The 14,451-nt window shown below is 43.3% G+C and overlaps 2 protein-coding genes across 2 annotated transcripts in view; both read left to right on the forward strand.

The window, feature by feature from the left end:
• Positions 1-209: 209 nt before the first annotated feature.
• ttf2 (transcription termination factor, RNA polymerase II) lies at positions 210-12,853 on the forward strand. Its single transcript, XM_086051067.1, has 21 exons — positions 210-309; positions 417-522; positions 618-704; positions 1,230-1,299; positions 1,567-2,598; positions 3,473-3,713; positions 3,859-4,089; positions 4,183-4,350; positions 4,886-5,036; positions 5,125-5,227; positions 5,988-6,178; positions 6,765-6,918; positions 7,018-7,109; positions 8,117-8,202; positions 8,297-8,439; positions 8,495-8,665; positions 9,369-9,427; positions 9,635-9,788; positions 10,966-11,048; positions 12,067-12,141; positions 12,205-12,853. The coding sequence occupies exons 1-21, from the start codon at positions 282-284 to the stop codon at positions 12,347-12,349; spliced, it is 3,570 nt and encodes a 1,189-aa protein (XP_085907193.1). The 5' UTR covers positions 210-281; the 3' UTR covers positions 12,350-12,853.
• Positions 12,854-13,540: 687 nt separating this feature from the next.
• mphosph8 (M-phase phosphoprotein 8) overlaps positions 13,541-14,451 on the forward strand; it is a 28,330-nt gene continuing 27,419 nt past the window's right edge. The window contains 1 exon segment of the mRNA XM_086051070.1: positions 13,541-14,061. Within this exon segment, the coding sequence (XP_085907196.1) occupies positions 13,960-14,061 (102 nt within the window). The 5' untranslated portion in view covers positions 13,541-13,959.

Below are 14,451 nucleotides of genomic sequence, written 5' to 3' on the forward strand. Positions count from 1 at the left end.
ACAATAATGCTACCTGTTTAACAAATACCTTTATTAAACCAAACATCATCAAGAAACATACACTTTACAATGATATTGGTGTTTGAAAGGAGTGTATCTTAGGGATATTTTGCAAAAACCACGGGATATGTTGATGAAATTTGGAATATAACTTTTATCCTGAAACGCGCACATCCGCATCCATTTCGCCGAAAACTGTGATTGGTTGATTCAAAAACGACTACATGACACGAATATGAGAAGTTTCTTTTCAAAGCGCTCGAGGACACGTTCAGTCAATTATGGACAAAATTACATGTGATGTCCACGGTAAGGCGTTAAAGTACACATCATTCGGGAAATAATTCTTGTTTTGGGATACTCGACATTATTACATCTTTATTGGACTCACCATTACGTTTTGTGTTGTCTTTCAGGTGGCGTATGTATGCTAAAGACAGGCGTGAAAGATGGCCCGAGCAAAGGCAAAAGTTTCTACGTGTGTGTGGACAAGCGTGGCTGTGACTTTAGTAAAGTGGCCAGGTGTGTTTGGCGTTTCTCTTCAGTATATATCTTTTTATCTTCAAATGTGTTTTTCATCCATCCATCCATCCATCCATCCATCCTCCTCCCCTCAGCATCTCGGCTTCCCACTGCCTCCAGCATGAAGACTCCATGGTGGAGCTCCAAGCGTTGACGTACAACCAGCAGCAACAGTGCAATAGGTGGGTGGCCATCGAACTACAGGTACTGGTCGGTCGGTTCTGGCATGCGCAGTATATGCGGCCGCAAAGGCCAACAACATGGTCGGGGAAGAGGTGAAGCGCCTCAAAGTAAAATTAAATGTGACATGGTGAAACAAATCCGGGAGCATTAACCACGACAGCACCAGATTCTGAGAAGGAAGCTATTTCCCACATGTGGCTTTTTTTTTTTTAAATATAGAATTGTTGATTTTGTACAACAGTGAATAGTGGGGACATGTGTTGTCTGGTGCCAAACTAAAAAACTACCGGCTTCTGTCCAACTTCTGGACTTTAAAAAAAATCATTTTTATTTTTTACTTGGATACATTTCAGAGTCTGAACTTTTTCTTTGATACTTAAGTAACCGAGTTGAATCAGTACTTTTACCGGTCTTATTTACTACCAAAACGTGTACTTATTTAAGTACACTGTATGAGAAACTTTGCAAACTCTGTATTTATGTAGCATTCATATATGACATTATAGTGTATTTGTCTGCCTCAGGTTGTTCTACAGGTGCGTTGAGGGTAAAAAATCCGGGCAGCGGTGGTGTGGAAACGTGCCCTGGACTATGGTAAGAGCATATTTGACATTTACTCCAAAGCGCAGAATTGGGACTACAAAATGCTTGTAGTAAAAATAAAATTCACTGCATGCTCAACCATGCGTGCAGTCAATATGTACTTGTGGTGTAAATAAATGTGATCAGTCCTCGCTGACAATTAGCTTTGCATACTTCAAAGTTCTTGTCATACATATATTGTATACATCAAACAAAAAAGTATGGAAAAAAAATGCTAGCAAATAATAACTGTTGTCAATGCCTGTCATCATTTTACAGCCGGTGAAGGACGAGAATAAATGTAAAAAACAAGAACAAGCTTCTTGTCTGCCACCAGTGCGAAACCCCTTTAAGGCTCCGGAAAAAGTGGAACAAGAATCACAGTGGACGAGGATGCAAAGAGAGAGTGAGAGGAAAGACAACATGGAGAAGAAAAGCACAGCATCAGAAGAAGAAGAAGAAAATGATGAGGGGGAAGGAGGGCCAGTCACAGCTGAAACATATAAAGGTCAACATCTTCCAGCAGGTATGAAGGTGAAGAAAAAATCTGTGGATAAAACACCTCCTCCGAGCACTTCTACGCTCAAAAGTGACATGACCACCTCCGGCATTTCCATGCCTGTGCCCAAAAGTGATATGGCCACCTGCGACGTTTCCATGACCATGCCCAAAAGCGACACGACCACCTCTGGAGGTTCTATAACAGCAAGAAACATCTCTCCGCCTGTGCCCAAAAGTGACATGGCCACCTCTAAAGGTTCCGTTGAAACAGGGAGTGTCTCCAACTCTAAACCCCAAAACAGCACGGCCACCTCCGTAGTCCCCACGTCTGCGCAGAAAAGCGATATGGCCGCCTCCAGCGTCTCCTTGCCTGTCCCCAAAAGCAACATGAGCACCTGCGGCGTTGCCACGTCTGTGCCCAAAAGTAAAACGGTCACTTCCACGGGTTCCACATCAACACAGCTGGCTCCTACCTCTCTGCCCAAAAGCGGCGCGACTGCCTCCGGCGTCTCCATGTCTGCGCCCAAAAGTGACATGGTTGCCTCCGGAGGGTCTGACAATAGTGCGCAGTGGAGACCCCGTCAAAGCAAACAGTACCAAGATGACGAGGACGAAGACGACGTGGTTCTGGTGTCTGTTAAGGCCCCTCCGAAGAGCCACCAGAGCCTCACCGCCGCCGCCGCCGCCGCCGCCATCCAGAAGCCCCTGACCTCCTACTCGGGCTTTCAGCCGGCCTCCACTGCGAAAGGTCCGCTGAGGGACCCCCAGGGGATGCACAAGATGCTGTCCACTCAGCTCCAGCAGAAAAAGGTGAGACGGTACTGCGTGCGATGTTGTCACAGCTACCTTGAAAAAGTAATTTTTTTTGACTTTACTCTTTACTTGCTGTTAAAACTAATGACCGATTGCTTGATTTTCAAAGTAACTAAGTCAGATGACAAGGTACTTTAATAGTTAGCATAACTGTTATATCTTTTATTGTAGCTTAGCATAAAAATGACACCCTTTTTGCCACTTATTTGGAAGTACGTTTTTAATAGTGACGTTTGAGAAAGACGTTGTTGTTGTTTTATTTTAAACCTTTTTGACTTAACATAATTACTTTGATTTAAAAAAAAAAATGTCTTATGAATTTCACTTCACATGAATGGGCTACTTGTTTTATTACTTAAAGTCTTTCTAGACTTTACGTAACACATTTTTAGAATAAAATATCAAATAAGGCAGTCTATTTTACTTGAGTTATTTAACTATTAATGTTGTAATGGCAAAACTCAACATTTATAATTGACATTGTTTATGAACATAACAATTAAATTTGGGGACTTCCTGCGGTCACACAATCCGGTGGGATGTTTATCTTTACGATTGAAGCATATTGTGCTGCGATACTTTTTTTTTTTTTTTTTTTTTTTTTTTTAGTATTTGACATAGGTTATTGAAGATGGATAACATTCTGTCAATAGACAATCAAATCAATCCATGGAGTTGAAAAGAAAATCCCAGCATGCTCTGTAAAAGCATGAGCACATACTGTCGTTACGCAACGTTGGCATTATGATTACCAGTAACCCAATGGCTCCCCTCGCCAATTATTCATGATCACCGCCACCTTGTCCAATAGAAATAACCTTGCTACTAACTAACTAACTACCTTCACGCTGTCATGTGATTTGCGTTCAAGGCCACCCTGGCTGTAGTGAACGTGGCGGCGCTGCCGGACAAAGGCGAGCGTCTGAGGACTCAGGTCAGAGAGCTGGAGGCGGCGCTGGAGTCTCTCAACCTCACTCCCGCAGATGAGACGCCACCCGTTAGCCAGGTTGTGAACCCCTTCAGCCGCCCGGGGGGCACCATCCTGATTCCGGCCCCTCCCGCCCCAGGACCTCACCTCCAGCCAAGTCAGGGCTTCTCCCAGTTTTATGGAGGTAAATCGCTCATATGTAACTGCATAATTTCCCTCGTATGTATAAATACAAAATGTCATACAAAGTAAGATTAAAAAAAAAAAAACATGAAATGCCTCAAAATATCCAGTAACAAGTCCCAAAATGTGATGGTGTTGTGTTGTAGAGCACCAGGCCTTCTATGGCGGCCGCATGACGGACAACCGTCTGCTGGCCGTGAAGAACGCCACGTGCAAGGCCATCGACTACCTGCACACGTCGCTGGAGTCCTGCCCGGCCGCTGACGCCGAGGCGCCGGACCCCAGGGGCCTCAAGGTGTCGCTGTTGGCTCACCAGAGGGGAGCTTTGGCCTGGCTGCTCTGGAGGGAAGCGCAGAATCCGTGTGGAGGCATTTTGGGTAAGGGGGGGGGGGGGGGGGGGGGCGTATCAAGTGTTTTCCTGATCAAATCCATTTTTTATTTTTTTACACGTGCTGTTTTTGTGGCCTCAGCGGATGACATGGGCCTGGGAAAAACGCTCACCATGATCGCCCTCATACTGGCGCAGAAAATCAAGGCCAAGGCTCAAGAGGAAGGGGACAAGAAAAAGGAGGAGCAGAAAGAGGAGGAGGAGGAGGAGGAGGAGGAGGAGAAGCAGGAGGGCTGGCTGTCAAAAACGGGTAACTTTTCCATCAAGTAAGCCCGCAAATGGAATTAAAGCACATTCAGTAAATAAATACTGCGTTTGCACGTCAAATGCAATTCAATTAGATAAATACAAAAATTGTGTCCACTTTTAAAATATCTTGAATAGGTAAAAATTGTGATTATGGTAACTAATTCCATTAAATTTGTACATTTCTTTTAAAAAGCCATCAAATAAATGAAAGATGCCACTGCATCTTTGAAAATTCCATTACATAAATAAAAATGACATTTAAATAAATATCAAAAGCATTGAAATGTATAAAATATCATTTAATTGACACCAAAATCTCATCTGCTCGTTTTGCGCGCCTTTCAACTTTTGATCACCTATTGAATACAATCGACAAAGCGCGTGGATATCAAACCAAGTCACAGACTCATTTGGACTTATTTTATTCCTAAAACTGGAATCAATTGGATTTTGATGGCATGGGACCGTTAAATAGGTCGAGTATCATTACTTTGTTTTCATATTGGACTATTTAATGACTGCAAAATGCCACCCAGAATGCCGACGGGTGCCATCCAGAGGCACCCTGGTCATCTGCCCAGCCTCGCTGGTCCACCACTGGAAGAAGGAGATTGAGCGACACGTTAAGGCGGGGCGTCTCAGCGTGTACTTGTACCACGGACCTGACCGCAACAAGAAGGCCCGAGTGTGAGCTCGCACGCACGCACGCACGCACGCACGCACACTAATGCAGAAGCAATGCAATTTGACTCACCAATGATGCCCTGTCTGTCAGTCTGGCCCACCACGACGTGGTGGTGACCACGTACGCTTTGGTGTCCAGGGAAGCGCCCGGCCAGAAGGAGGCGCACCAAGCCGACAAGGGAGCCAACGATGCGGTGGGGCAAATATTGAAATGTGAAGTACACTCAAACCTTGACTTAAGAGTGCCCCATTTTGTGAGCTTTTCCAGTCACGCTATATGTTTTTTTTTTTTTTTTAACTAAGTACTACCTAGAAAAATATTTGCTTACCAACCCCCCGCCATAATGACCGACATTAAAATACAGTTGTGTAGTAGGCCCGAGTCTTCATGTACAATGTGGAAATATTTTTTAAAGTTTCTAAATAGAGTTAAATGCACTGAAATACTCCCTAAAAGTCAACTAAATTCTCTCGAAACTACGAAGTACTCAAAAGTTACCTTAATACTCTTAAATCTACCGAAATACTCCTTAAATGTAATCGAAATGCTTCTCGATGAAATCAAATACTCCCCAAAAATGACCTGAATACGGTACTTAAATTCAGAATGTACGAACCGTGCAAATTAAATATAAATTGTACCTGAATAAATGTTTGAAAGCCAACAAGTGATGAATTGCAAATATGTTGTACTTAAAGAGTGTAATTTAACTGCACTGTACTTAACTAATTTGCTGTACTGGATTTGCAAAAACTATCAATTGTTAGGCAAGTTGTAGATTTCATTTGGTACCACTAGAGGGAGCCTGCGCACCACCAGTGGTACCGTACTCGCGCCACACTTTGACAACCCCCGTTAGGCAGATCAGTTAGTTCCTTCTCAAGTTCCGATCTGTTGTAAAATGGCGACTGGATAACATGCTACCGTAATCTTCATCGCGTGCGCGTCCTCAGTCAGCTCGTGCGGGCGGCGGCCCACTCATGCGGGTGGCTTGGGCCCGGGTCATCCTGGACGAGGCGCACAACATTAAGAATCCCAAGGTGCAGCAGTCCATGGCCGTGTGCCAGCTGAGGGCGGCCGCCCGCTGGGCCATGACCGGCACGCCCATCCAGAACAACCTGCTGGACATGTACTCGCTGCTCAAGTAAGACTCACCGGCATTACCTCCCCAAGCACACTGAACGAGATACGAATAAAAGTCACCATTTTTACTTGATCCCAAGCTTGAAAGGGGAAGTCAACCCAAGCATATTTCTTTCAAGAATATGCTCTGCGCAAGCCCCACTAGTTGAGACGCGCATGGCATCCTGATAAATATTGCGTTTGTGGAATAAGAGTTAATCCACTTCTTGTCGACTGAAAATGACATCACAACTACTCAGGGCTCAGGTAACCACCAACAACGAGCCCTGAGTAGTTTGTGATGTCATTTTCAGTCGACAGAAATGACAAAATGGCCACCCCCCCCTGACATGGCTAAAAACGGGTGGATTTTGCAGTTTAATTTATATTCCACAAACGCAAAATTAATCAGAATGCCGTGTTTCAACTAGTGGGCCTGCTGGGAGCATATTCTTATTGTTATATTCTCAACATAAAAAATATGTTTGGTTTGATTTCCCCCCCCTTTAATGTCAAAAAGTTGAATCCAGATCCAAGCACCAGTAAACGTACTGTGTAACATACCATGTTTTACCTTTCTTTTTTTTTTTTTTTGCTGTCCCATACAGGTTTCTGCGCTGCTCTCCGTTTGACGAGTACAAACTCTGGAAGGCACAAGTGGACAACGGCTCCAAGCGCGGCAGGGAGCGACTCAACATCCTGACCAGGACTCTCCTGCTGCGACGTACCAAAGACCAGCAGGATTCTTCAGGAAAACCGCTGGTATGGAATCTTGTTAGATTTTCATGCAGGCCTTGGGCAAACTTCCCAAAATTCATAGCACCACAAAAAAAAAACAAAAAAAAAATATTTGGTCAACAGGTGGCGCTTCCCGACCGGACCTGTAAGGTGCATCAACTTAAACTGTCTGAGGACGAGCAAGCGGTCTACGACGTGGTTTTTGCCCAGTCCAGGTGACGGAATGCTTCTTGTTTTGGCATGTCTTGGACAAGTAGACCCACAAAAATATTTCAAGAACCACCCTTTTGCTTTGAGGCGCCCGCTTTAGGAGGAGTTTGGCTATTTCCAGGGGTCCGACCAAGACAAACTTTGAAAAGTTCAGCCCCCCAAAGCCAGTTCTGCTTATCAATATGAAATTCAGCGGGCATGTCCATCATATGTAGACCCACTAAAAAAAATCTCAATGGCAAAACGACACAGGGAGTAGGCCATTTTGGTTTCAAGCAGCCATTTTGTAGGGTCATTTTCGGGGGTCCGTCAAACAGCAACTACTGCTAGTCTGCAAATATTCTCATCCATCCAGGTTATTTCACTCTCAAGGCACTGAATAGATCGCAACTGGACCGTCGTGGTTGTCTTGGAAGACGCTTCGCCTCGCATCCGATACAGACTTCATCAGTTCATACAACGAGGCTCGCACCAGCCTGAGTTGGGGCGGCAAACTTTTTGGAATGCAAAACGAGTCGTTACGATGTCGTGCAGAGAGGCCGCTCGCTGCTCATCAACAAGAGTCGTTGGGTGGAAACGCCCTCGTGAATATTCCATTCAGTTGTAAAAATGGAGCGGAGGCTGTCTTTCAATTGTGGGAGGCAAAATCACCGGGTCTCATTGTATGTGGGGGGGGGGGGGGGGGGGGACAAGAGGTGTGCTTAGCCACTTCCTCCGTTTCGATGGTCTGAGTTTCCACCTTCACGTTGATGGCCTATCATAAACCAATCATCTGTCTTCTGGCTCGAAAAAATGCGCAGCCCACGGCCCGTCTCGTGTCGCATGCTGACGGTGGATTCTAAGACGACCCATTCAGTGCCCTGACGTCTAGATTTTTAATTTTTTTATTTTTTTTAAATCAGCAAATTTGGACCTCGGTTACTACATTACTCAGAAGAAGTTTGATTGGCATGGCGTTTGCTGTGAAAAAAAATCAACTGAAAGTGAACGTGGCTCGCTCTTTTGGTTCTAGATCTACTCTGCAGAACTACCTGAAGAGGCACGAGGGGAACGACGTGAAGGGAGGAAGCGCCTCCGCTTCCAATCCCTTTGACAAAGGTGAGGGGTCAACTGAGGTTTTATTGACATTTATTTATTTATTTTTTTACGCTGAAACGTGTATGCATGCCCCTCCCTTATTGTTCCCCTTCAGTGTCCCAGGAGTTTGCCTCGTCCCAGCCCGAAATGCCCGTGCCCTCATCCCAACAACCTCAGCAGGCGGCCAGCACCGCCCACATCCTTTCACTGCTGCTGCGCCTGCGACAGTGCTGCTGCCACCTTTCACTGCTCCAGAAGGTACGCACGCGCACGCACAAACATGCACGTCCTCACTTGTTTCCGTCCGCCTCAGACTCTGGACTCGTCGGAGCTGCAAGGCGATGATGTGGTCCTGTCCCTGGAGGAGCAGCTCAACGCTCTGTCGCTCACGTCCGTGTCCTCTTCTGACGGCGAGGACACGGTGGGCCTCAACGGGACGCGTTTTCCTTCGCGGCTGTTTGACGAGGGCAGCAGGAGCTCCAAGGTAGCAACAAAGCGTTCAAGCACGACAACAGATGCTGCGCAACATCCTGACACATACATATTCAATATTAGAATCGAACTCTGGAACGTTTGATTTATCGACGTGACATTTTGTGGACATCATGGCGGGATGCGCAAAAAAAGGTTTGTGGGATCCATGGCTGAAATTGAACAAGAAGTCTTGGCCAGATTCCAGAACTTGTAGTTTGTCAGAACTTTAGAAAGGGTTAGAAAAAAATCCGCCCCAGACAACAGTTCCACTGGACGCCAAATTGGTTGGGCACGTCAAGCAAAGAAACACGCACAAAAAAGTATCAAGGGCCCAAGCCTGAAATTAAACAGGAAGTCGGCCATTTTGGTTTGAAGCAGACAACTTGGGTGAATTCAAAGACTTGTACTTGTAGTGGAAAAAAAAAAAAAAAAAATCCGCCCCAGACACAAGTTTCACTGATTGACACAAAATGGGATGGAAATGTCTATCATAACAGGGTGCACAAAAAAGTCTCAAGGGCCTATGCCCCGAAATGGAATCAGAAGTTGGCCATTTTCATTTGAAGCAGCCATTTGGGTGAATTGCAGGGCTCATTCTTTGCCAAAGTCCTACTAAGGAATTCAACACATTTTGAAGTAAAATAAAAAAAATGTCATCTATGAGCATTTTACTTAAAAACAAATAATTATTCAAAACATTTTTTTTCTTACAGATTTCTGCCATTGTGTCGGAGCTGGAGGCCATCCGAGCGAAGGGTGACAACCAGAAAAGGTAACCAGGAGTCAAAAAATACGAAAATAATGTGCTACCTTGGCCCCCAAATTTTGTATCACTTGCAGTTCTACCACAATTTGGATGGGGAAATATACATCAAAGTCCTGGAGCTGCAATTGGAAACAAAGGACTTTGTTTATGCTGCCACAACTTTTTTTTTTTTTCTACTCTGTATGACTTATGAAACTTTGTTGTTTGCGACAGTGTGATCGTGTCCCAGTGGACCAGCATGCTCCACATCGTGGCTGTCCACCTGCAGCAGATGGGCCTGCGCTACGGCGTCATCAACGGAACCGTCAACCCTAAACGCCGCATGGATCTGGTGGAGGAGTTCAACACCAACTCCAAGGGACCACAGGTGATTCATCTGTGTGGTGCCCTCCCAAAAAACAAAAAAGTTTCAAGAAGCCATGGACCAAAAGACACAAGAAAGCGGCCATTTTGCTTTGAAGTGACACATTTAGGCTCATTTTACCCAATTCCAGGGCACCTTCATTTTTCACTTTTGAATTAAATCCTGAAAGCCAGTTTTACTTAGCAACATGAACATTGGTAGACGTGTCTATCTAGAATAGACCCACAAAAAAAGTCTCAAGAATTTTGCTTTGAAGTGACCATTTTAGGGTAATTTTGCCAATTATCAGGGTCCTTTTTTTTTTCCATTTAGCCCATGAAGCCAGTTTTACTTTGTAACATGAACATTGGTAGGCGTGTCTTTCTTGACTAGACCCACAAAAAAGTCTCAAGAATTTTGCTTTGAAGTGGACATTTTAGGATAATTTCGCCCATTTCCAGGGTCCTTCTTTTTTCCCCATTTAGCCCCTGAAGCCAGTTTTACTTTGCAACATTAATTTTGATAAGCATGTCTATCTTGAATAGACCCACAAAAAAAGTCTCAAGAATTTTGCTTTGAAGTGACCATTTTAGGGTAATTTTGCCAATTATCAGGGTCCTTTTTTTTTTCCATTTAGCCCATGAAGCCAGTTTTACTTTGTAACATGAACATTGGTAGGCGTGTCTATCTTGAATAGACCCACAAAAAAGTCTCAAGAATTTTGCTTTGAAGTGGCCATTTTAGGATAATTTCGCCCATTTCCAGGGTCCTTATTTTTTCCCCATTTAGCCCCTGAAGCCAGTCTTACTTTGCAACATTAATTTTGATAAACATGTCTATCATGAGTTGACCCACAAAAAAAAGTCCCAAGAAGCCATTTCCCGAAAAGACACAGGAAGTCTACCATTTTGACTTGAAGAAGCCATTTTCAGGATTAATTTGCATTTCTAGCATCACTAAAAAGTGATCTACTCCTCTACTTTTTTGTGTGTGTGTGTGTGTGTTTGTTAACTGAACTTGATGCATGTATGCTAGACAAATTGGCAATACTAAGTAGTGAGGCATTTCAGTTTTTGTTATAATGTGTGGGCGACGCATGGCAGTGAAGTTTGATGACTCTGTGAGGGCCCCTTCATCGCTGCGTGCCGATTTAATTCGTCGTTTTTCAAATCTTTCTTTATTTCTTTCTTTCTTGTGGAAGGTGATGCTGGTGTCACTTTGTGCCGGTGGAGTCGGCCTCAATCTTGTGGGCGGAAATCACCTCTTCCTCATGGATATGCACTGGTGAGTGAGCTGGAAAGTGGACAGGACATTGCCTGAAAAGAATTCTCAGAGTGAATTTGGGATTTCCGTGTCCATAGTGACAATTTAGTCGCTTTAATGATGGATTTACACTCGACACCAAAAACACTTGTAAGGGTCCTGCCATGTCAGTCGACTCGTCAGCTGTTGACCAGCTACATGACACGCCCACAAGTTTGAACGCAATCAAATAAAAAACAGTCTGAAGTTTGGTTACCATTTCAAGCTCAACATGTTTTTCCTCTTTGAGAATGTGTTGGCAAAATTACTAGCGGTCTGAGAAATCAGCGTCAATACCTTTACACGTTTGGATTTTTCTTTTGTTTGTAGTTGGTATTGTTTCAATCTCTTGGGTATTTAATGTCTATTCTTTTATTTATTATTATCTACTATTTATGTATATTTTTCATATCTTTATCTAACATTGTCACAGTTTTGTTTTTTTTCCATCTACTACTTTTGTCAATTTTTTTTTAAATCGGATGGGTTTCTGCAATACTTTTTTCCATCATGATTGTTGTATTTTTTCCCCCCCTTTTATCTATTTCTTATCTTTTATCCTCTTACTTTGAATCCTTTACTAGTTTCCAATAATGTTTTTTTCACATCTTTATCTGTAGCTCCTTTTTTTTAATTTTTTTTATTTATTTTTTTTACAAAAAAATGATATACATTTTTAGTTGTGTGTATTTGCAATGGTTTTCCATCATTTTACATTTTTCAGATTTTTGGTCTTATTTCAATCTTTATTTTAAGCATTGTCTCTTTATATTTTTGCCTTATATATTTTTTTCCCTACTATGTGTTTATCCAATATTTTGTATTATTTTCCAATATTTTTTGTCCATAAAGTTTGTGTATTTTCCCATCTGTTATTTTTGTAATTTTTGCCCAATACATAGGTATGTTCTTCTGTAAAGTCCTTGGCGAGACCTTTAATTTGAGATATGATTTATTCATTTATTTTAATTTAATCAATTGGCTACATTATGTTTGACAGGAACCCGGCCTTAGAGGACCAAGCCTGTGACCGAATCTACCGTGTGGGACAGAAAAGAGATGTCACCATCCACAGGTAAACGAGACACTCACTTTATTGTCAAGCGTTTAACTTCCACAGCGTCGGATTTGCTTGCAGGTTCGAGTGCGAGGGCACAGTGGAGCAGAAGATCTCCACACTGCAGGCCAAGAAGAAGCAGCTGGCCCAGAGCGTGCTGTCGGGAACGGGCAGCGCTGTCGCCAAGCTCTCCCTTGCAGACCTCAAGATTATTTTTGGCGTTTGAACATGTCAATGGATGTTCTATGTGTGTGGAAATTCAGTGGTTCCCAAAATTAATATAGCCAAGGCACATACAGTTCACTTCCGAGTGCCTCAATTTGTGTTGATTTTTTTTTTTTTCGGCAGCAAAAATGTTGAATTATGAGTGGCTTCATTTAGGTTCCTGGTCGAGTGAAGTGGGGGGAAAAAAGGAGAGTAACAGTCACTGATGCATTTTGGGGCAATTATTGAATGAGACAAATAGTCAAACACAACTGAAAAATGAAAACACTTGCAAGGAGCATGGAGGAAACCATGCCCACCAATCCAACTGACTCCGGGCTCCAGACTAGGCTGTCCCACTTCAACTAGGCACCACAATTCATCAATGTTCTTGCAAGGATGTGACTCTCTACTTAATTACACTTAATCACAATTTAATTTCTTTACATTAGCTTTTAATATTTTCTTGTATTTATATTTTACATCCATCCATTGTGTGCTATTTTTGTTCATTAAAAAGCTGCCCCAAAAAGTTGGTAGTTTTATGGCTTTTCTGGAACGGGTTAAGGGATTTGTAATGTGTACAAATAACAATTACTACTCTCCTATTTTATTACATTTTCGACTCAGTGCCAGTGGAACATGGGTATTTATTTTAAATGACATATCGCAATTGAATCTGTACTTGCCATAGCTGCTGTTGAGCAGTTTGCAGCTGATCAGCTATTACCGCATCATTTCGAGAAGTTCACCACCCATCTTTTGCTGGGGGAGCCTCGCTAGGACCTCCACTGGAATATTTCATAACGCTGCAATTTGCTGTCAAGACCACCATCTCTTCTGCTAACATGGTGCCTTAGAAGGAGAACGTTCGCCCCTATATTACCGATTGTATGGCTCTTTTTCCTCTCCATAGAGGCGCTCACCACAGAGGCTAAAAAGGTAATAAGGAAAATATTTTGTCTTCCATAAAATACAAAATATTGGGCTGATCAATATGATCTTTTTAGAGGTTGATGTGGGTATAAGAGATGTCCGCATACATTTTGGTGACCAGTGATTGGAGCACACACATTTTGCATAATCACTTTTAAAAACGTGCGGGACTCTTCCACGCCATCATCGACGGCTGTCACACCATCTTTATATTTTTGTCTTAATGATAAACAACTCAAGATTAGTATCACAACACCAAAATATCTACTATAATACATATTTTTTAAAGTTTAGTTTTAGAGATCCGTGCTTCAAGTGGGGGTAACGACACCCTACGGACGATCCGTGGGGACGCGTCAGTCGTGACCAACCTCATTAAATATACGTTTGACTGAAAAAAAAAGTCTTTGTCTTTGAGTACCTCAACCTAGACAGCATTCTCGCGCTTTGATGTACGAATTCTAAGACTTAAAACTATTTCTACGTGATAGCTTTCGACGGGTCGTAGCGTGCAATTCGGACCACCCGTGAAGGCATCACAATGAGGGGCGGGCTTGGTCTCCTCTTGGTTAGCCACTAGTCAGTCAGTTGCCGCGGTCAGGTCCATCGTCTTCCTCGCTCCCCATCGCCTCACCTCTCCTCACCGAGGTCGGCCTCCGCGGACTCCGCCGAAATAAAACTCGAGCGAGCGCGACGATGGAGGGCCACGTTGTGAAAATGGAGCCGGTGGACAGCGAGCAAGACGAAGAGGAGAACGTGTACGAAGTGGAGCGAATCATTGATATGCGTGTGGAAGAGGTAAGGCTAACAGGCTTGTCGTGTCTTGCGAGGCTAACAGGCTAAGTATAGCTATCAAGCTAACTGATGCCGATTTAACAACACGCCCCCCCTCTGGCGAGGTTCACCATGGTGGCTTTGTGGAGCCGTTCTCGCCATGATAGTAATGGACAGCACTGTCCATTTTGTTACATTTAATATTGCATCAATGGACATGAAACTGTAAAACGATGTGCTATACGTTAGCAGCTAGCGTTGTTTTAATCCTAACAGGTCAACAAGGAATTGGAACTACGCTATTTTGTTTGTGAAGACTTTTCTGTAGTGAACTATACATTAAGGTTATTTATTCTGAAGTTTGACTAGTTTTTCCCCCTTCTAATATTTGTATTTTTAGGTGTTTTCTGTCTA

This window comes from Filicampus tigris, chromosome 14, assembly GCF_054856515.1.
Source record: "Filicampus tigris isolate MCC_2025a chromosome 14, RoL_Ftig_1.0, whole genome shotgun sequence".
NCBI classification, from domain to species: Eukaryota; Metazoa; Chordata; class Actinopteri; order Syngnathiformes; family Syngnathidae; genus Filicampus; species Filicampus tigris.

Coding starts and splice junctions, on each gene's coding strand:
- ttf2 (XM_086051067.1), top strand. CDS start 282: ATGGACAAAATTACATGTGATGTCCACG. Junction 2,599..3,472: donor CTCAGCTCCAGCAGAAAAAG/GTGAGACGGTAC, acceptor TTTGCGTTCAAG/GCCACCCTGGCTGTAGTGAA. Junction 8,440..8,494: donor ACCTTTCACTGCTCCAGAAG/GTACGCACGCGC, acceptor CGTCCGCCTCAG/ACTCTGGACTCGTCGGAGCT.